The sequence below is a fragment of the Saccoglossus kowalevskii genome, chromosome 3, assembly GCF_978046115.1.
Source record: "Saccoglossus kowalevskii chromosome 3, keSacKowa6.1, whole genome shotgun sequence".
In the NCBI taxonomy this organism is placed as follows: Eukaryota; Metazoa; Hemichordata; class Enteropneusta; family Harrimaniidae; genus Saccoglossus; species Saccoglossus kowalevskii.
Window position 1 is genome coordinate 23,015,341 of NC_140643.1, and position 24,081 is coordinate 23,039,421.

The 24,081-nt window shown below is 31.8% G+C and overlaps 2 protein-coding genes across 4 annotated transcripts; one reads left to right on the plus strand and one right to left on the minus strand.

Annotated features, from left to right (window-relative positions):
- Positions 1-3,963: 3,963 nt before the first annotated feature.
- On the minus strand, positions 3,964-12,338 carry LOC102804924 (uncharacterized). 3 transcript variants are annotated; one of them, XR_014928872.1, is made up of 6 exons: positions 12,243-12,338; positions 7,273-7,396; positions 6,195-6,333; positions 5,717-5,824; positions 5,276-5,398; positions 3,964-5,134 (listed from the first exon to the last, which is right to left on the minus strand). XR_014928872.1 is itself a non-coding variant. In XM_085496525.1 (6 exons), exons 4-6 carry the CDS (start codon positions 6,271-6,273, stop codon positions 5,028-5,030), a joined length of 309 nt encoding a protein of 102 aa, XP_085352651.1. In that variant the 5' UTR covers positions 6,274-6,333; positions 6,576-6,785; positions 7,273-7,396; positions 12,243-12,338; the 3' UTR covers positions 3,964-5,027. The 3 variants fall into 3 exon arrangements, 2 of the variants coding, with proteins under 2 accessions (XP_085352651.1, XP_085352650.1); XM_085496525.1 differs by lacking the exon at positions 5,717-5,824 and adding an exon at positions 6,576-6,785; XM_085496524.1 differs by lacking the exon at positions 5,717-5,824.
- A 412-nt stretch (positions 12,339-12,750) lies between these two features.
- Positions 12,751-23,858, plus strand: LOC100372865 (uncharacterized). The gene is made up of 11 exons (XM_006813397.2): positions 12,751-12,859; positions 16,912-17,013; positions 17,733-17,826; positions 19,322-19,389; positions 19,707-19,825; positions 20,186-20,261; positions 20,665-21,230; positions 21,964-22,217; positions 22,467-22,613; positions 22,717-22,995; positions 23,437-23,858. The coding sequence occupies exons 1-11, from the start codon at positions 12,776-12,778 to the stop codon at positions 23,475-23,477; spliced, it is 1,830 nt and encodes a 609-aa protein (XP_006813460.1). The 5' UTR covers positions 12,751-12,775; the 3' UTR covers positions 23,478-23,858.
- Positions 23,859-24,081: the final 223 nt, after the last annotated feature.

Genomic DNA, 24,081 nt, shown 5'->3' on the forward strand with positions numbered 1-24,081 from the left:
GTGTGAAACAGTGACGTATTTTGAGAAATTACATAGAGCACAATGTTAAAGAATTATTGTATTTTTGCCACTTTTTAAAACCCAGATTTTCGAAATAATTGAGAACACCAAAAAGTACTTCATCGTTTACAGCCTACAGTATAAAATATGACATATCATCTCTGTCTTAGGAACCTCAGGTAAAGGCACTAGAATTTTGACAAGATGGCCACTATCCATAAAAATAATACAATCATAATTTCCTCGAAAATTAAGCTGGTGGCCCCAACTTTTTCAGTCAATATCCTTTATATTGCTCGAAAGTACAATTTATTGGAAAATAAATAAATTCTGTGTAATTGAAATCATGAGTAGGCTTCTACCTTAAACTAAATTGATTAGCTCGTTAAAATCAAGGATAAATTATAGTATGCGACCACGTACACTAGTTTTTGGGTATATTTGTTAATCTATGTATTATTCCTCTTACTGTAAACTATTTACCAAAGCTATATAAACTTTCAGATACTTTATTCTTAAAACTTATGACCAGATTTTTTTTTTTAGTTGGTATTGTTAATCAAAAATGTATAGTCACCGAACTACATGAAGATAAAGTTTGTTGAGCTCGTTGTCATGATGAAAATATTGCATCAATTATGTTCGTGTACGAACAAATCATGTATAATATTGGTGGTTGTCACGCATCATTTTATAGCTCCACCTTATCTATCCGCCTTCATTACTATTTCATTTCCAGTTAGACAAACTCGTTCTTCATCCACTATACGGTTATTTGAACCCCGTTATAAACAAGAGTATTACGGAAAGAGGGCATTTTCGGTTGCTGCACCATAGCTCTAACGCACTTCCCAGATCCTTTTGCCTTGCACCTAATTTGTCTGCTTTTCTCAACTAAAAATGTTATCTTTACCATATAGTGTGTTTTTATCTGGTTTTAATGTAATCTTATTTTTCTGAATAATGTATTTCATAACTAGTTTATGTAAAGCGCATTGATATTATATGTTTTATCTAAATTAAAATTAAATTAAAATGTGTATTATAATAATAATCATTGAAATATTCTAACGAACATTTTAGATAATTTTACGCTACAGGTTTGCTTTAGATGAGATTAATTGTCTGGTAGTAAATGTAGGAGTGATGTTTTTTGCATTGCACAACATTGTAATATGCCCACGTTACAATTGTGAAATTTGTTAGATTTGTATTATGTTTCCATCTGTCGGGGATCACGTGAACATTGCTTTCAATGTTAAGAATGCGTATTGTGAGATGCTTCTGGCAATTACTATATTATTATTTCGATAGAAAATGAAAACTGCGTTCTATCGATGTGTAATATTATACTCAATGAAAAGCCCCAACCAATTAATTCTGTGTGGACTAGATATCAACATTACAAGACTCTCATTGTACACTCTACCAATAAATGTTTACTTACGATCTTTGAGATGCATTTATAAGAAAAAGAAGAAAAGTTATTCAAGTTGTTTTAGGTCAATGTGATGGTCAATTGAATTTAACACGTATAGTAGAGAAGATATAACGTATCGACAATCTGAATGTGAACGTACCAAGTGATTTCAGTGAAATTTAGTAATTTTCTCAGATTTTCATTTCGGCGAGCAAGTTTGGTTATCATGATTATGTCGCGTAAAATTTAATCACCCCGAGAAAACCGCACAAAGACTGCTGATATATGTCGACAAAAACATTTCCATATGTCGTACTTACGGCATCGTCATTCGGTCTTCGATTCTATGTGTCCTCTTATATTATCAAATATAAGCAGGTTCTTATACTACCGAAATTCATACACATACATGGTTCTTACTTTTTGTAATAATAATAATTATTAATAATTGGTCGTGTTAGATGACTACTTCTTGAAGCTATTCGTATCATCATAATTAATAATGAAATATGATATTTCCTTATTATTATCTAAAGAAGGTTCTTATACTACCGAAATTCATACACATACAAAGGTTCTTACTTTTTGTAATAATAATTATTTATAATTGGCGGTGTTAGATGAATACTTCTTGAAGCTATTCGTATCATCATAATTAATAATGAAATATGATATTTCCTTATTATTATCTAAAGAAGGTTCTTATGCTACCGAAATTCATACACATACAAAGGTTCTTACTTTTTGTAATAATAATTATTAATAGTTGGCGGTGTTAGATGATTACTTCTTGAAGCTATTCGTATCATCATAATTAATAATGAAATATGATATTTCCTTATTATTATCTAAAGAAGGTTCTTATACTACCGAAATTCATACACATACAAAGGTTCTTACTTTTTGTAATAATAATTATTAATAGTTGGCGGTGTTAGATGATTACTTCTTGAAGCTATTCGTATCATCATAATTAATAATGAAATATGATATTTCCTTATTATTATCTAAAGAAGGTTCTTATACTACCGAAATTCATACACATACAAAGGTTCTTACTTTTTGGAATAATAATTATTAATAATTGGTGGTGTTAGATGACTACTTCTTGAAGCTATTCGTATCATCATAATTAATAATGAAATATGATATTTCCTTATTATTATCTAAAGAAGGTTCTTATACTACCGAAATTCATACACATACAAAGGTTCTTACTTTTTGTAATAATAATTATTAATAGTTGGCGGTGTTAGATGATTACTTCTTGAAGCTATTCGTGTCATAATTAATAATAATAATAACAATGAAATATGATATTTCCTTATTATTATCTAAAGAAGGTTCTTATACTACCGAAATTTATACACGATATAAGGGTTATTTTTAGTAATAATAATGAATAATAATTGGTGTTATTTGACTACTTCATCATAATTAATTATCAAATAGTGTATTTCATCATTATTATCAGGGGATGGTTATTAGTTATATTTGTAAATAATGCTTATATAATGTCGATTTTCTCGAGCTATTCAACAAGACCATTAATCACTTAAGTCCCTGTATGTTATTTTTATTTTGAGAATTTTACACCTCTTTCCCACACTTTGCACTCTATTTTCACACTTTGCACTACTTTTCCACAACTATGCACTTTAGTTTCACACTTTGCAACACTTTCCCTTAACTTTGCCCATCAGATTCGCACTTTGCACCACTTTTCCACTACTTTGCACTCTATTTTCACACTTTGGCCTCTTTTCACAGAAAGTGTGAATAAAGTGTTTCGAAATAGCTTGATGTACAGGGAACTATCTTTGTGATTAATACGGTAATACACTATCCTATCAAACAAATATATTTGTTGCCAACACACATTTTTATTGTGCGATATATATTATATATTGCTACTATAAGGATACAATTTAATTCAATTGTCTGTTTGATTTACATGGGCATGGTGCTAAATTGAAATTGAAGCATCACATTTATCAACTTAATGTATTGACACTTATATTATGGAGAGGAGTCTATGATTAATTACAGTTATGTTCAGCCCAGAACTGTAAGGAATGTCATAACTATGAATAATTTAACATTTTCTTTTCAGTGATTGTTGTATGAACTTATGGGCGGTTTGTTTAAGGAATGGTAATCACTAGCTCATGGAATTTTGCATTTTTCTAATTATGTTAACAAGTTTGTTTTTTGCTGTTACAGTTCCTGAAATTAAATGAGAAAGAAAACATGTTTAAATTTTTAGTTTGTCTAGCATGAAAGAAGAGATTGCTTGTACAGTGGCGGCTCTGATAAATAGGAAACATAGCACATTGTGGGCCAGGGCCGCCACAAAATCATACTGAAACACAGCGACTTACATACAGAACAATAACAATTTCTATAATTTATATTATAAGACCCATTTATATAGCATGAATTGGCTAAATGTATCTGATTTCCAGGCAGCATTTAATGATTGTAAGGTACTTACAGATTTGCATAAAATAAAGTCTTGAAATATGAGGCCATAATCACAAGTCAACAGTTTAAGCAGTTTTATTAATAATAACAATTAACATTGGTACATGATGAGTGCTCTTACAAAAGGGTAATGAGTACCAAAGGGTGTAATCCAGTTATTGCAGAGGTATTGTACATTGCAGCAACACAATATGATGAGTTTATCATGGCTAGTTTTTATCTACAATAAATTAGTATTATGAGATCTGACCACCAGAACAATTCATTAATATGTTACTGTTATGAAGTCACAATGTTTCCAAGCACCAATGGCTTGTAATCATGCTTACTGATGGCTTTTAATTAACATTAGAATATATATATTCAAATATTCAAAGTAAACATTCAGTTGACTTGATTTAATAGTGTTATAACATTAAACAGCAGCAAATAACTCCCAAAAACTGAAATTTCATGATCTAAATCATTTCATGTGAAAATTATAAAAAAATACATTATATTATGCAATATAAAATGTAGTAATTTCAATTTGTCCGAATACAATAATTATGACTCAAGTGAAATCATCATGTTCGCATACATGTAATTAATTTCCAAACATAGTGTAACTATTACAACCTTGCCTATTCAAGAATAGATATTGCAGTGCGCAGTCCCTGTCAGCCATTTTTGACATAATCACAAAATCATTACACCTGTAACAGACTAAGTATACAAGATTTGAAGAGAATTGCTCAAGGTATGCCTGAGATACAGCTTTGAATGCATTCCCCGTTTTTGACTTAATAATGAATACAACATTAGGAAGAATACAAACTAGACTGTTTATCTGGCTGTGATAAAAATCAAATACATGCCATGGTATTTATATTCTAAAAATAATCTTGTGTAACTTTAATATTACATGTTATTGTACTACATCAAGGGCCCTCATACAAATAAAAACATGAACTGCAAACACTTTCCAAAATAATATTTAGCAATATATCTAATGATATTTAATGTAAACAACATATGGGGTTACTGCATATAAACAAACATTACGTGACCTAAATGTTTTCTGTACGGACTTGTTGAGAGAAGATTTGTGCACAAACATACAAAGCCACACCATCATACTGTACTAGTAGATTATCAATTTCTTCACTCTGGAATTAGATTGCTCTACCACTTGGCTATTCAAATGGCACCATTCTGAATACTCATCTAGGTTGTATGCCCTGGAGCAACCTGCAAATAAAAAAAAATGGATTCATTTTTATTGATAATATTTCACAGCAAAGAAACTGTTGATATTTATACTACTGGTACTGAAGAATAAGCTGAAAAAAACGATTAATCTTACCATTCATGTTACTATTTATTACTTACCAGTGTGATTCTTCCAATGAAGACGATCAACATAAAATCTAGTCTTCTGAATGAAACATAGATCTCTATTCAAGAAGTATGTATACAAATTGCAAGCATTGTCATAAATGACAACAGAAGGTGCTGTAATGATAAAATATACATGTTTATAGTAATAACAAGTCATGTCATGACACAGTCTCTGGTATTCAATAGTATACAACTTATATTTCTACTGAGAATCTATAAAATACTGGCTAAAATTTAATATATACATTCCAAGGGACTGAAAAGCACAAAAAAGCCGAAACATAATTCTATACATTGATTTATGTTATTCATATCACACCTCAATGTAAGCCCTCTATGATACAACTAATTAAATTGTGACTGACTGACTGACACATTTTTGTGACAAAAGTATAAGTGCACAATATGGATGCAGTCGAGAAGGTACATTACCATAGAATAACTTTTCTACTACATTTGATAAGCTTGTTAGAAGGCTAATATTTCAAACGAAGAACCAACCAAACATGAGACACTTAATATTCCCTGCAAAAGTGCATTCTACATTGAAGAAAAAGAACCACGGTTAATAAAACATACCCATGCGGAGGGGTGGGGCTCCAATTAATAAATCAATATTACTAAGAAATATATATATATCTGCATATGCTGATTTAATATACTTTTGCTATATAATACAGATGTGGCAACATTGAATCTGGCAAAGTTAAACCGGTCAGAAGAAAGAGGAAAATGAATGTGTCCAGCAAATCTATTTTAAACAATATGCATGTTTCTAGAATTGAGTCAATGACATATTATATAAAATTTAAGTATAGATATATACAAAAAAACAAAAACAAATGACCAATATCTGATTGGGTAAAATAAAAGTTAATAATAGAATAAACTAGCAAATAAAATTTATTACCTTTATATGTTGCAGTAACAAATGGTGGCAGAGCATCAATCAGTAACTTTCTGTCATTATCACATGAACATGTATACATTCAGTGACAAGTTCCAGCCAAATACATCCCTCTTCGATGAACAAAAATGTATTTGTCTATCTACAATAATCAGAATTAAAAGATGATTTAATACAAAAGCAGGTCTATTTGTGTAACATTGTAGTTTTATGAGCACAATTACAATATAATGTCCGAAAACTTTGAACTTAATAATTCTAAGCATGTGTGAGAAAAGGCTAGATATGGTTGGATACACACTCACCCACACCAAGGTCAATTCATAAGTCCTCATTTTTAGACTTTGTTCGAACAGGGAATAATAATTAGTAAAAGCAAATCACTTTCAGTTCCCTTTGTTTGTGGTTATAGTCCACCATTCCAAATACATTGTACTGAATACTGCAGGCAAATACTGTTTTGCGGTTTTTAAGTTTCAATATAAGTTGGCATTGCAGGAGTGATTTCTTCACTGCATATAGGTTCAGGTGAAGATTCTGGTCTGACTCAATAACATCACTGTCTGTTCCAGATTTTGCACCATGTACAAAAGACTAAAAATCAACATAGAATTTATTCTATGACACAAATACATAATATTATAACAATATTTATTTTAAAAAGGGCAATAACTTAGCAAACTCAATTTTCATACAATAATGGCTATCATATTAGCTCTATTATTAGAAGCGCAACTCTAATAGAGGTGAACCTCTACTAAATCATTAAATTATTTCTTATTTTCACCATAAAAATGTAAATGTATAAGATACGGGTCAAACATTGACAACAATATTTGATAGAATATTGTAAAACCAAAAAATAATTTATAATGTGTATTACCACTAAAAATGTTGTTATTCATGCATGAATATATATTAAAATACAACTAAAAGCCATCGAATCACTATATTCAAGAAGAAAATACTGTGCACATTTCAGCTTATCAGGACTAGAAAGATTTTCCTAAAGTTGTTAGATCTACTACGGTTTGCTGGCAATACAATTTTGAGACAGAAAATTGACAAAATTCACATCTACCTGGTTGCATGGTCGTTTTGCCCTAACTATTCTTGGCAAGTGACTGACATATTCTGCTTCGTCATGAATCTGAAGTTTTGATCTAGAACTTTAAACCAGATCACGCCATGCTCTTTTCATATTTCTGTAAAAAAGAAAGATTATATTTATATGGATTCGATCATGGATAACGGCACCTTGAAAGTTGTATCAATGCATCAAGAACCATTTCAAAAAAGTAAACACACCAAAGGGCAGACAGTGACCTTCAGTTAGCAATCATATGAAGAGGTCTCTTTCAATAACAAGGCTTTAAATTGAATTAATAATCATATAATTCCAAGAACCTTATATTGTGTGCACCCCTGTTTTGCCAAAGTAATAAACTTTATTTTTCATGTACCTATCTGTGTTTGTGTCATAAATGGTACTTTAAGAACCTTTTTATTAAAATATGAAATACGACAGTAATATTATTAATATTTTAGAACGCATATGGAACTATTAAATTGATATGTGGGGTTACAACACTAAAATATGATTTAAATTGAATTAATGAGCATATAATTCCAAGAACCTTATATTTGGGACAATATATGGTAACTTAAGAACCTTGGTATTAAAATATGAAATATGACAGTAATATTATTAATATTATAGATTGTGTATATGGAACTATTAATTTGATATGTGGGATCACAAAACTAAAATATGATTTAAATTGAATTAATAAGCATAGAATTCCAAGAACCTGAAATTTGGTACAATATATGGTACTTTAAGAACCTTGATATTAAAATATGAAATATGACAGTAATATTATTAATATTATAGATTGTGTATATGGAACTATTAATTTGATATGTGGGATCACAAAACTAAAATATAATTTAAATTGAATTAATAAGCATAGAATTCCAAGAACCTTATATTTGGTACAATATATGGTACTTTAAGAACCTTGATATTAAAATATGAAATATGACAGTAATATTATTGATATTATAGATTGTATATTGCACTATTAATTTGATATGTGGGGTTACAAAACTAAAATATGATTTAAATTGAATTAATAAGCTTATAATTCCAAGAACCTTATATTTGGCACAATATACGGTACTTTAAGAACCTTTATATTAAAATATGACATATGACTGTAATATTATTAACATTATAGACTGTATATGGAACTATTAAATTGATATGTGGGGTTACAACACTAAAATATGATTTAAATTGAATTAATAAGCATATAATTTCAAGAACCTTATATTTGGTACAATATATGGTACCTTAAGAACCTTCATATTAAAATATGAAATATGACAGTGATATTATTAATATTATAGACTGTATATAGAACTACGAAATTGATATGAAAAGTTACAAAACTAAAATATTATTTAAATTGAATTAATCAGCATAGAATTCCAAGAACCTTATATTTGGTACAATATATGGTACCTTAAGAACCTTGATATTAAAATATGAAATATGACAATAATATTATTGATATTATAGATTGTAGATGGAACTATTATATTGATATGTGGGGTTAAAAAACTAAAATATTATTTAAATTGAATTAATAAGCATAGAATGCCACGAACCTTATATTTGGTACAATATATGGTACCTTAAGAACCTTGATATTAAAATATGAAATATGACAGTAATATTATTGATATTATAGATTGTAGATGGAACTATTATATTGATATGTGGGGTTAAAAAACTAAAATATTATTTAAATTGAATTAATAAGCATAGAATGCCAAGAACCTTATATTTGGTACAATATAAGGTACCTTAAGAACCTTGATATTAAAATATAAAATATGACAGTAATATTATTGATATTATAGATTGTATATGGAACTATTAATTTGATATGTGGGGTTACAAAACTAAAATATTATTTAAATTGAATTAATCAGCATAGAATTCCAAGAACCTTATATTTGGTACAATATATGGTACCTTAAGAACCTTCATTTTGAAATATGAAATATGACAGTAATATTATTAATATTACAGATTGTATATGGAACTATTAAATTGATATGTGGGGTTACAAAACTAAAATATGATTTAAATTGAATTAATAAGCATATAATTTCAAGAACCTTATATTTGGTACAATATAAGGTACCTTAAGAACCTTCATATTAAAATATGAAATATGACAATAATATTATTAATATTATAGACTGTATATAGAACTACGAAATTGATATGAGGAGTTACAAAACTAAAATATTATTTAAATTGAATTAATAAGCATAGAATGCCAAGAACCTGAAATTTGGTACAATATATGGTACTTTAAGAACCTTGATATTAAAATATGAAATACGACAGTAATATTATTAATATTATAGATTGTGTATATGGAACTATTAATTTGATATGTGGGATCACAAAACTAAAATAATATTTAAATTGAATTAATAAGCATAGAATTCCAAGAACCTTATATTTGGTACAATATATGGTACTTTAAGAACCTTGATATTAAAATATGAAATATGACAGTAATATTATTAATATTATAGATTGTATATGGAACTATTAATTTGATATGTGGGGTTACAAAACTAAAATATGATTTAAATTGAATTAATAAGCATATAATTTCAAGAACCTTATATTTGGTACAATATAAGGTACCTTAAGAAACTTCATATTAAAATATGAAATATGACAATAATATTATTAATATTATAGACTGTATATAGAACTACGAAATTGATATGAGGAGTTACAAAACTAAAATATTATTTAAATTGAATTAATTAGCATAGAATTCCAAGAACCTGAAATTTGGTACAATATATGGTACTTTAAGAACCTTGATATTAAAATATGAAATACGACAGTAATATTATTAATATTATAGACTGTATATAGAACTACGAAATTGATATGAGGAGTTACAAAACTAAAATATTAGTTAAATTGAATTAATCAGCATAGAATTCCAAGAACCTTATATTTGGTACAATATATGGTACCTTAAGAACCTTCATTTTGAAATATGAAATATGACAGTAATATTATTAATATTATAGATTGTATATGGAACTATTAAATTGATATGTGGGGTTACAAAACAAAAATATTATTTAAATTGAATTAATGAGCACAGAATTCCAAGAACCTTATATTTGGGACAATATATGGTAACTTAAGAACCTTGGTATTAAAATATGAAATATGACAGTAATATTATTAATATTATAGATTGTGTATATGGAACTATTAAATTGATATGTGAGGTTACAAAATTAAAATATTATTTAAATTGAATTAATAAGCATAGAATTCCAAGAACCTTATATTTGGTACAATATATGGTACCTTAAGAACCTTGATATTAAAATATGAAATATGACAGTAATATTATTGATATTATAGATTGTATATGGAACTATTAATTTGATATGTGGGGTTACAACACTAAAATATTATTTAAATTGAATTAATGAGCACAGAATTCCAAGAACCTTATATTTGGGACAATATATGGTAACTTAAGAACCTTGGTATTAAAATATGAAATACGACAGTAATATTATTAATATTATAGATTGTGTATATGGAACTATTAAATTGATATGTGGGGTTACAAAACTAAAATATTATTTAAATTGAATTAATAAGCATATAATTCCAAGAACCTTATATTTGGCACAATATATGGTACTTTAAGAACCTTGATATTAAAATATGAAATACGACAGTAATATTATTAATATTATAGATTGTGTATATGGAACTATTAATTTGATATGTGGGGTTAAAAAACTAAAATATTATTTAAATTGAATTAATAAGCATAGAATGCCACGAACCTTATATTTGGTACAATATATGGTACCTTAAGAACCTTGATATTAAAATATGAAATATGACAATAATATTATTGATATTATAGATTGTAGATGGAACTATTATATTGATATGTGGGGTTAAAAAACTAAAATATTATTTAAATTGAATTAATAAGCATAGAATGCCACGAACCTTATATTTGGTACAATATATGGTACCTTAAGAACCTTGATATTAAAATATGAAATATGACAGTAATATTATTGATATTATAGATTGTAGATGGAACTATTATATTGATATGTGGGGTTAAAAAACTAAAATATTATTTAAATTGAATTAATAAGCATAGAATGCCAAGAACCTTATATTTGGTACAATATAAGGTACCTTAAGAACCTTCATATTAAAATATGAAATATGACAATAATATTATTAATATTATAGACTGTATATAGAACTACGAAATTGATATGAGGAGTTACAAAACTAAAATATTATTTAAATTGAATTAATCAGCATAGAATTCCAAGAACCTGAAATTTGGTACAATATATGGTACTTTAAGAACCTTGATATTAAAATATGAAATACGACAGTAATATTATTAATATTATAGACTGTATATAGAACTACGAAATTGATATGAGGAGTTACAAAACTAAAATATTATTTAAATTGAATTAATCAGCATAGAATTCCAAGAACCTTATATTTGGTACAATATATGGTACCTTAAGAACCTTCATTTTGAAATATGAAATATGACAGTAATATTATTAATATTATAGATTGTGTATATGGAACTATTAAATTGATATGTGGGGTTACAAAACTAAAATATTATTTAAATTGAATTAATAAGCATAGAATTCCAAGAACCTTATATTTGATACAATATATGGTACTTTAAGAAGCTTGATATTAAAATATGAAATTAGAGAATAATATTATTAATATTATAGATTGTATATAGATCTACGGAGTTGATATATGATCTTATGAGTAAATATGAATCAATACCAGGCTTTTGATCGCGGAAACATAGAACCTTGATGCGTCAAGAACCTTTTGAAAAAAAACACCAAAGGGCAGTCAGTGACCTTTAGTTGGCAATCATATAAAGAGATATTTCTCTAATGAACGTGATTTACCTGATGGATTTAGTCAGATATTCATCAAAACCTAAATAGCGATGGTAAAAATCACATTACATTGCACTATTTTCATTCTCGCTACGATTCTGGGACGAAAACAGTGAAGTGAGCATGCGTGAGGTGAATTTTGAGCGTGCTAGGCAGCCAGTTCGTAGTGTCAGCCAATCAGAGCGAGGTTCTTATATGCGGTTCTTACCCGTATTCCGGTAAAAATTATACCTCGCACATCAGACGAATGAAATTCAATATGGCGCTATTCAGAGCTAAGAATTAAATATTCATGAACTGGGGAAAATTAATTATTTTGAGCAAAATATTTTATTACACAATTGTAGACACATCAAAAGACGAAATGCGGTTCCTTTTACCTTAAAATGATTATGGAAATATTAGATTTTTAAAGTTCCTTTTTTGAGCCGGGTTTGAGTCAGAAGGTATATGACTAGCAACAAGCGATCTGATTGGTCAACAGAAAAAGTGCGCATAATTCGAATTGTTTGGTTTTGCGCAGTTTTACAAAACAACTTCACATGCACTGTGATTTTGTTTCTTTCGTTTTCGCTGAATATCGGAGTCTGATCATGGCGAACATACGAACACCATGTTTTGGTCAGGTAATGTAACGACTTATATACACATAAGGTGTACCATATACAGGAACAAAAACTATGATTACCAAGCGAATTCGTTGTAAAAGCAGGGTGTAAAATGTACACCAGTTTCACATACCCACCATTGGCCTAGCTGCAGTTCTGTAGCTCACTTGGTTTTGCTGTCGGTTATTTCGTTCGTCGTGGTACAGAACTACATAGCTACAGAACTGCAGGCACTGCAGCTACCATTGGCCACGGGACGGTTCATTGACAAATAAAACAACAACAAACAACGCCGTCTATTTCAGTAAATTTTATTTATTTTGACTTAAAAGTCACGAGCCCGTTGACATGGAATGATAGTATAAGTGGGTAATATGCATTTTCAATGTACTGTAGTTCTAGTGAGCATCACATACTTCCGCGATTCCCTCAATTTTCGTTACTTACAGACCCCGAAGAAAGGTGAAATCACAGTCCCTCTGACTGTGGTGAAATATACATATTCGTGTTTATGAACATGTGGTCAATCATGGGTCAATGTAACTATTTGATATTTTGGTACAAATTAGGAGTTTACAGACATGATTTGCTGCAGCATTGAATAGTTGACTTTTCTGCGAAAGATTAACTCGTCTGTCACTCTGGATTATTAAAATTTCAGTCTTGTTAATTAATCTTTACATAATTTCTCAAGCATGCTGGCTATACTGGCTTAACTCCACTTAAAACCAGAGTGCTAGACAAAAGTGGATCACGAACCCAATGTTGTACCTTTAAGACATTTTCCCCCAAAATGGAGATTACCAGTATCTCCAAATCAAGAGAATTCACCTGAGAGACAGACAATTGATCAAGAGATAATTCCTTGACATAAAGACAGTTAGTTATTTAAATGATTTCACAATTTATATGAGAACTGTACAGATTTAGCTACCTTCATGTTGAGGGTTGGTTTTACACAGCCGACTGCAAATGCATTGACCGAGTCTATATGAATAACAAAAGTTGCAAAACCACTGCAACAAAATATCAGGAAAGTTTGATTTTTTTTTTCACTGATTGAGGATTAGCTGCAAAGGAGAACCATGGAGGTAGAAAAGAGAAGGAGTGATGACGCTATTGTTTCCGCTGGTTTCATGATGCTTTGGATTTGTTTACTCACATACACAATGTAATTAGTTTGCAAACACGCTGTACAATGTCACAGTTAATCGGCTTACGTGTTTCGGCTGTATTCGGAAGCTTCACGAAGATTCTCAACGCACTGCGCATGCCCAAACAGATAACAATAATACAGAATGCAGTGAAAAACGTACGCTGAGTGTACTCAACGCCCGAAATCTATTACAACAAAATGCGCGATTTTAAACATCTGCACAGTTCTGCACACCAATGAAAAATGACGAGTCAAAACATCTTGTTATAATCTTATCATGTATATTTAAATTTCACTGCGGAAATTTGCGAGATTTTTTTAATCAATGTCCAAAGTTGGACGACTATTGCGATGTAAAATATCAGAAAAGAAGTAATCACACATCTTGGTGGCGTCCGTATGCAGAATTTCCGGTACCTACAAGTGTGAAATGACCTTTGTGATCCGATAAAGGTCATTGCGCATGCACAATTCTTTTATTTATGGTTTGCGCATTCAATTTTATAGACGATGTTTAAACGGAATTTATTTTTTTCAGTTCTACTCTCGTTTTCTTGTGTAAATAAGCGGCTATCATCATGTAGATAAAACGACTTCTAAACAAAAACAATAAGTGGCTTAACCAGAGCGAAGACAAAGGATGTTTATAAGATTAACATGGGCTTAAATAGCGTCCTCACTCCTTCTCTTTTCTACCTCCATGGGAGAACTAATGGGTATACTGAAATTTGCATAAATATTAAAACAATAGAGAACTTAAAACAATAGAACTATGACTAGGACAATACTACAATTAAACGCGTATCATATTGTTATGACATACAGTTAAATTCATTACATTGGGTTCCAGGTTAGACTTGCTTGCAGTCTGTTGCGATTCCGATGATAAATTCTTGAAAAGTACATATAAACGCAAAAGTCATGTGACCGCGAAATCCCAACAGACTTGCCATCAGTGTAAGCGCCCTCACATTACCGGCCAGATTCGGGCTTGTAATGATTGATATGTCTAGTATGTTTCAAACAATCGGAAGACAGGCTAATTAACATATCAACTGAGACCCCGGAAATCATACACAACTTTTTCAAATTTAGAATATTTTTTGCGATAGCTGTCGCCTTCCTTGAACAACTTCAACTGGCGACATTTGCCTGCAAAAGCGGATCAACAATCTCCTGGCAAGCAAGGGTCTTTTTACCAGCGTTAAGCAATTATTGCCTGTCGTTTGCCTTTACGATGTCAAGACCGCACACAGTACAGATAATTTCTTGCGTTCTCGGAGAAACGGTGGTTGTTTTACTCAATTTTGTTGGCGTCAGCAACATGGTAACATAGCGCGTAGCGCGAGACAAGTAAACACATGCACGTGCGATGTCCAGTTTATTGTTATGATTCGTGGCTCGGCTGCTCCGCCCACCTTATTACATATAAGCAAATTTACAAGCCCGAATCTGGTCGGTAATGTGAGGGCGCTTACACTGATGGCAAGTCTGTTGGGATTTCACGGTCTCATGACTTTCGCGTTCACCCCTCGTTTATGCAAAGGATTTTTCATCGGAATCGCAACAGACTGCAAGCAAGTCTAGTTCCAGGTCTGAAATATGACTTGATCTTCTACATGTGGTAACTGATCTTGTTTACTAGTAACAAAACAAACCCAGAAGTTGAAATACATGTATCTAAAATGCATAGACCACTAGAAGTATGAGGTAACAACACTGGATAAATGTTTCCTCCTACCCAGTATACCGCAAATGCAAAATGTCCCATACCCCCCCCCCCCCTCTCCCATCGATGAACTGTAGAGCCAATCCCACATTTACTGTACACATACATGTACTATAATAAACCATTCTAATGATGACAGTGGTTGGCAAGTGATGACAAATATTACTGTATAATACTTATTTTCACTTGGAATTAATTTTCGCTGAAGGAATGATTATACTGCATTGGCGTGTAGTGTACATTTGTAACTAACAGTGTGAGTTTTTATGTTTGTTAAACCTAATTCTGCAAGATTCTGCATGACTCACTTCTTCAGAAAGCATGTTAATGCTGATGCCCATATGTGGGATAGATGTATACAATGATTTCACATCCAAAGGAGGCTGGAAAAAGTAGGCATATCTGGCACAAGACGAAATAGTTCCAGTTTCCTAAGTACGTTATTGGTGTCTTGTGAATCTTGGGTAATAAATAGAACACTGGAGTAGGAGGTCCATGAATAATAAGATTCCTGGCCTCACTCTGTAGATACCTGTCTTGAAAAAAACAACACCCATTAACAGAGTTGTTATAATATCCGGTTGGTGGTTATATTTGCTTCCAGTGCCTGGTAGCAAGTTGCATCCGTTAACTGCTACTGCTAAATACAAATCCTTATGCCTAACATCCCCAACCTTATCCTCTGATTTGATAACAACCTCAATGTGATTTTCGAGATGGAATACATGTAGCTGTAAGGTCCTATAATGTTGCCACTTCTGATTATTGAACTGGCTTGAGTTGATTCCCTGTCTGATTCCCTTTTCCTAAAGAGTACTACTGTAAAATCTGTATTAGAAGCTGCATCTTTAATAGAAATCACAGCAATTCTTTTTGAATAATTGAGAATCAAAAATTCATGTGTAGATGCTCTAATTGAAGCTGCATCCCCTCTGTTGCATTGTACTATTTTAATAGAAGCTGCGGCTTCTAATGAAGATTTTACAGTTTTAATTCATACTGCATCTTTAAGCTTGCCAATTTTACCTTACTCGGTTACAGAAATACTAGTAACAATAGAGGTACTAGTATTAATATATTAATTATTTCTATATTCTGTTAGTGTACCGGTATATGCAAATTATCTACCTTGTATACTTACAAAAATTCATTGATGATCATGATTTTTTCTTCACTAATGAACAGACTGAATTTACAGAAGACGAACACAGATCAGTCCAAGAAGCACTAAGGCAGAGATTAGGACCAGAGTTTATCAGTCAGAGAGCTGGTCCAGGTGGCCAAAAGGTATTTACTTGTATACAAAATAAGAATTCTTAGATATTTTCTGTTTATGTTTTGCTCATTCCTTTACTGTGTTATTTACAAAGCATACTTATCCAAATACCGTTTGGTGAAATTAAGTCACAAGAATGATATAGCATGTTGCAAAAACTGTAAACATAAAGTCAATTTAACTTTAATCCCCAGAAATTTAAACCACGGGTAACAATTTCCAAACTAATTTGCATAATTACCAGTAATTCAATTAAATTATCACAAACCCTGTAATGATTAACACTTATTCTACCAGCCTCATGTACTTTTACATTGACTTGACCGGATAAGGGTTAAAATACTTGATAAAACACTCATTCCAGATGCAAACAATAATATAATAAACCACTGTGGCAGTCAGGATAATGACTGTGGTGGTGTCAGACCAGTGTTGTGGTAAAACAAAGCACTGTGGCAGTCAGGATAATGACTGTGGTGGTGTCAGACTAGTGTAGTGGTAAAACAAAGCACTGTGGCAGTTTACCACCCTTGTATCCTGTGGAGAATACTGAGCTTCAGTTGATTAATGTGCAAAGTAGATAAAGATGTCTTTATTAGATGTCAATGAACGATTTGCACAACATCAAAACTGTGAAAATGTCATAAATTGTATTGAATATTAATAAATAGATTAATTAATTCACTTGAGAGATTCTAGTATGACATTTCACATTATTTCTGACTTTCAGCTAGCATACATTGAAGGTTGGCGAATTATCCAGCTCGCAAACGAAACATTTGGTTTTAACGGCTGGAGTCATTCAGTGACACATCAAAATATTGGTAAGTTGAACAGCTACTGTAAACATAGTATTTACTTCGTTTTTTTTTTTAACTCCTTTAACTCTCGCAAATTGTGGAAAATATTTACAACATGTAAACCTTAAAATTTAAATGATTTTTAGCTAGTCTGAATGTTGGCAATCGTTTCAGCTTATTGATTGTTTGTTTGAATTACAATTTCTATTTCTTATGAATAGAGTTCAGACGTACATGAATTAACAAAGCTTCATTAATTTTTAAATTAATGTGGCCTACTGTAATTAGGATTGTATCAGAGGACTACTCAAATATTTCCTGTAACTCATGCATTATTCATGCTATTGAATGTCATATACAGTGATGTTTTGATTGCTAGTGAAAAATGAACATAGAGTACCGTAATTACTGTGTATCAAACTGTTGCATTGAACATACCTAGTTGATTTACTGTACTTGCAGGATCATAAGTACCTCCCCCAGTATAAGCCCACCCTCTTTGTTTTTAGACATTTAACGAGTTTAGCCCAGGGTGTTTTTACTAGGCATCGACGATATTTTTTAAATTATGCGTGTAAAAAGTTTTTTTTTTTAATAAAAATTGTGATTGGTATAGTACCAGTAGTTTGGTTCGTTCTTTTATGAGAGTGCATGGGGAACGTACAGAACATGGTTTGCACCCTTTCTATTCTGTTATTTACTCAGGATGAACCCCGTACGGTATTATCATTTTTACACCCAGAATGAGTTTTCATTGTACTCACTTTTGCATATGAACATGTAAACACAAGATTTAAAATCACTGCACTACTAAAAATTTAACCCAAGTATTCCTAAGTCTGTGATACATGAATATATAATGTGGAGTATAAAAAACACTGAGTTTCCTGGTTTGGTTACAACTTTTCAAATAATTGATTGCCTATTGTTCTTCAACAATCACAATTTTAACATCTTCTTGAAAACTACAAGCCCAATGATTTAGATACTTGGTATTTTTCTCCGGAAGGTACCTTGGGTTGACCTCTGTCAAATTTTTTTCCTTTTTTTGACGTCATCTTCAAGTCTATATTTTTGTGAATGTTTTTGTCATTTTTGGTAAAAAATAGTATTTTCGACTTCTTTTTACAAACTTATTAGCTCAGTTATATGTAATTGTATGTGAGAACCTTGGGTGGAACTCTATGGGATTGGTAACCAGCTGATTATATTTTTAATTGCCATGGCAACATTAATGTAAACTACCATGGTTGTGATATGACAAGAGCATTGAGGGAACAATAACCATGGCAAAAAGCTAACAGCTACTATCTTATCAAACAGAACATTGTCAACTTTATTTCGTGTGTGAAGTTGCTTGTTCATAAAAGTTCAAACAGTATGTTTCCTTTTAGTATGTTAATTCGACTGATTTTGATCGCCACAGTCTGTTCTTTTAGTGGTCTGATGCTATATGAATGATCTCAGAGAACAGCTTGAATAATACAGGACTTACATTTCTTGCATGTTATTTCTACAGATTTTGTTGATCAGATGAACTCTAAGTATTATGTGGGTGTGAGCGCCATAGTTAAAGTACAATTAAAGGTAAACTTAATCAGTGTTTATAGGGATTTTGTGTTTGTACTTCTGCCAAGAGCATGTTCGATCTGTTTGAAAATTCATGCTGGCTGATTTGTAATCTACTAGAAAGTTTTTATTTTCTGTATAAACCGTCATACCTCAAAAAGATAGTGATACGGTTTCCTAAATTTTTTAAATATTGCCCTCATGAGGTTTTAATTCCAAGTTTTTTTGTTTTTCTGTGGGTGGCGCTATTCACTTGATGTATAATCCATGACACATGGATCATCCAAGCAGAGAAAGTAATAGACCTGATGTGTAATTGACCTTATTTTTTCTAGGATGGTGTTTTCCATGAGGATGTGGGCTATGGAGTCAGTGAAGGCCAGAAATCCAAAGCACTCTCTTTAGAAAAGGCAAGGAAAGAAGCAGTGACAGATGGTCTCAAGAGGGCGCTTAAGTAAGTACCCCGTACATTGACGTGATTGTAAACATGACTATCTCTCCATTTGTATTCCCTGTACTGTACTGTCAAATATACACAAATATAACTTTTCAGTTGGCTTTGAACTTGCATTGTATTATGATTTTAATTTGGCTGGCAATAAATAAATATATATAATATATATACGGTGTCAGTGAAATTTTGTTTTCACAAATGCTATCAAATCTAGCAGTATCGGTAAATATTAAACTATTTACAGTACCTTGATGTGGGGATTCGGGGCTGCTTTTGAATATAATTGTTTTTAAAATTGTGACAATGTAGACGAATGTTTTAAATTGTGTGAAAATGATATATGCGAAAATTCCTTTGCAGGAGTTTTGGTCATGGTCTTGGCAACTGTCTTGGTGATAAGGATTACTTGAAATACATTGGAAAAGCTCCTAAACCTGTAAGTCAGTTTTAATAGTTTAGAGGAACAAAGCAGTTTTAGGTTCTACAGCTGTGGCACCGCGTCACGTTTGATAATTGACCCATAGTGAGCAATAGCGTCATCAGTCGGTTTCTGTACAAAAATGGGTCGTTGATATCTAGATCACACAATTTGTTCACATGTTTCCCTGGTTCCCGGTGCGCTGATGGGCTATCAAATGTTTACACAATGAAATCATTTGCATCCCTGCCTCACCACTATGTAGCCAACATTTGTTTATGCCTGAATATGCAATTAAGTTTCCAAGGTAATTGTGTGGGCATTGGGCAACTTTTTATCAGTTTTAAAGCATTTTTATAATGAACTATCAATGGTCTTCTACTATTATTGTGTATTAAATAATGCATGTTTTTTCTTGTAGCCCCAAAGATCTTACGATCTTTCAGAAATGAAAAGGAATGACATTAGTGAACATGTTGAAGAAGCTAGATACAAAAAACCTAATCATGTCCATCATAACGGGGCATCCGTTAATCAGCCTGTCGCTATGGATACAGAAATATTTGATGCAGAAAAACATGAACATCATTTGAGAACTGCCATCAGAACTCCTGAAGCGATTGCAGGCCCTAGTATGAGCAGAGCCGGGAATCAGAATATCTCTCCTAGCAACGATCAGGCTAAAAAGATGACACCTGTTGAAAAAACTTCAGGGCCAAAGATAAATTCAACAAACAGCCCCTTAAATCAGAATAATTTGGAAGTCAGATCGAACATTAGTGCATTTATATCCCCAAGCAGTATACAGACTGCAGGGCCCAGTTCACGTATTGCCAGGCCAGTTATAATAAAGAATACACCTGTTCCAGGCATATCTGCTTCATCTGATAGTGCTTTCAAAGCACCTAATTGTGTTGTACAGCCAAGAGCAGATGGTATTAAAAGATCTTTACCTGTGCCTAATAAATGCATCAAACAAGAACCAAAGTAAGTTGACATTTATTACTCTCAGACATGTGTACATGAATGAGATCCAATGGTCTTGTTATCTCTTGTCACAATTACTGTACATTTGTTTGCTATTTCTCATTTTCTTCCAAGCCCCTGAATTATACATGTATGTATTGAAAACACAGCTGACACTTTCATGTAATTTATTTGACTCTGATTGGATAATTTGATTGGGATAACTGCCTGATCCTATGTCGGTACAAGCTTGACAGATCAATGAAGCTACTATCACTGTGAATTTTTCAGGCATAATTTTTCTTGGATCAGTCTTGTTTCATGTACTGGTTATGTTGTGTTCTCATCAGTTTATTTTTAGTACATTGACCTGAACATGAGTGTGTCCTCTCTTAGAATTGCATATAAAGCAAAAATTGCATTTATTGTATACTTTATCATTAGAATATTACCTATTTTTATGTGTTCTTGTCATTATACATTCAAAACGTTAAAGCGCTACTGTCATCGCACCATGCCATGTTCAATATGATACCCATAGTGATGTATACAACATGTGTAAAATGTATTGTTTTTGTTTGCTCCTAATCATTTCCTTAAGAGTCCTGTCAACTTGCTATGATCATCTAATACTCATTTTTGATGAGGATATACTACTGTGATTTTTTTTTATCTCTACTGAGATTGTTGTCCTCATTGCTTACCAAAGTCTTCTCATACATAATATCTTTATATTGGTTGTTTGCGTTACCAGGATGCCTGCCAGTTCATCATCAAACGAAACCAATCCAAGAGAAATAAATTTGCCCCCCAAATCATCAACCATTAAATCAACCTCGTCGTCCACTGCAGCCCCTGATGAATTGCTTCAGAGGAAATTAAGACAACAACAAAAACAGCTGGAGTTCAGGGAGAATTTGAAAAAGAAGCAGCAACAGCAGCAAGAAATGAAAACACCAGCTAGACAGCACCCTCTGGTTGCGGATGAATGGGCTACAATGATGAATGGTAATACGTCACCGTTTCACCTTCACCTCATTCAGACGCAGTCTAAAAACGGGGACTTGTGTTTTGTTCTCTATGTGTGTGTGTGTGTGTGTGTGTGTGTGTGTGTGTATACAGTATTAAGTTTGGCTCTGATGATGCAGTTGAAACAGTTTACTTTTAAGGAATACAAATATTTAGCTTGTATACATCACTGTCTTTATGCATTTCTGTTAGCCTTAAGTTTTGTTACTTTGATTTACACATTTACAGGTAGATTATCTCCACTGGCCACATCAACGCCATGCGATTTACCACCAAAGGATGCACCTGCAGCAATCATTGTACCGAATCACCAAATCATTGCTCCACCTGACGTTGCTGGAAATCAGCCAACTGAGGGTGTTCTCCTTGGTGAAGGTAGGTTCTACTTCGTACCTACTTACCTTGGCTCTACCAAGACGGGAGATATGGGAGATATCAATTTTCTCTAAATTATATCTCAAATTTTTCATTTCTCAAGATGATCCGGAACTTTGGGATGCCACCCTGACTATGGATGACGTGGAGAATGTTGTTGCTATGGAAACAGACAATTGTGGAAGCAAACAGATCAAACCAAGTAATTTTGGAAATCCCAGCGGTGGCAAATCTACCTCAAGAACTCCAAAGAAGTTGACACCAAATGCATTGACATTCAATGCTCAGATGACAAACCATTTCCCCAATGTGAAGCCAACGTACAATACCAGGCAGCAGTCTGGTCTACTGACTGCAAAGGTTTATGGCGACAACAAGTCTGGTGAGTTAAACTAATAATTGTATGTATGTCTGTCTTACCATTATCGGAAAAATCATCAAGTTTCAAAGACCTGACAACCAGGTAGTTTAATATGAAAATCTAAAATTGACTATTAATTATCTAATTAGCTTTATTGTAAGTCAATTCCTGGTTTTTCAATCGACATTTAAGCACTAATCATTGCATTTCAATGAAACTTGGTACACAGATGCCTTTGGGACAATTTGAAAAACTGATTAGTTTTAGGTTTGAAATCAATGCATAATAATTACCCAATTTGCATAATTAGCCAATTTTTAGCTTTTTTATTGATTTATCATTTTATCTTTTGTTTTAGTAAGAAATTTTGGTGAATAATTTTCTTAATATTTGTCTGGTGTGCTTTCTAATTAACAGTTTCAATGCGATGTAATAATTTGTTTTATTTTTGTTTTATTTCAGATTCATTTAATTCAAAGCGAAGAAAAATGGATTCAACATGACAGGAGAATACAATAAAAAATGTCTTTTAAAAATTGCCCCATCCCAACACTTGGTCCCTGGAAACCAACTTTTGGTCCCTCGATTCAAACAAACAGGTTCATGGATTTTGTTTCTTGGTTCCAACCTTTGACCCTGGATTGCAAAACTTGTTTCTTAGATTTCAATTCTCAGTCCTTGGATTCCAACACTGGGTCCCTGGATTTCAATTCTCAGTCCTTGGATTCCAACACTGGGTCCCTGGATTTCAATTTTTGGTTCTTGGATGCCAACACTTGGTCCTGAATTATATAACACTGCCACCAAAATAACCATAACCAATTCTTAGAATATTTTTGAATTTACTTTTCCTGTCTTTAAATTTGCAATCTGAAATGTTTTAAGTGATAACATAAGTATAATAATCTTTCCCTCCATTGCAACTCAAGAAAACTTATTATTTTGGTATTGATATTTCTATTACTTTTTTAACATTGTTTACCTTGGTTTTAGCAGATTTGATGTTGCAGAGCTATTCAGTATGTTTAAAATTCACTGCTTTGTGACAGATTTTGGCATTTTGCCATCAGCAGAAATAAAACCCAGTAAACCATTGACACATGTACT

Bases quoted from the DNA above. Each gene is read 5' to 3' on its own strand.
- LOC102804924 (XM_085496524.1), bottom strand. From the start codon at position 6,273: ATGTATACATGTTCATGTGATAATGACAGAAAGTTACTGATTGATGCT. The intron at 5,399-6,194 runs GTAATAAATTTT...TTATCATTACAG, and splicing joins TGTTACTGCAACATATAAAG to CACCTTCTGTTGTCATTTAT. The intron at 5,135-5,275 runs GTAAGTAATAAA...TTTTATTTGCAG, and splicing joins TCATTGGAAGAATCACACTG to GTTGCTCCAGGGCATACAAC.
- LOC100372865 (XM_006813397.2), top strand. From the start codon at position 12,776: ATGCACTGTGATTTTGTTTCTTTCGTTTTCGCTGAATATCGGAGTCTG. The intron at 22,218-22,466 runs GTAATACGTCAC...ACACATTTACAG, and splicing joins ATGGGCTACAATGATGAATG to GTAGATTATCTCCACTGGCC. The intron at 22,996-23,436 runs GTGAGTTAAACT...GTTTTATTTCAG, and splicing joins TTATGGCGACAACAAGTCTG to ATTCATTTAATTCAAAGCGA.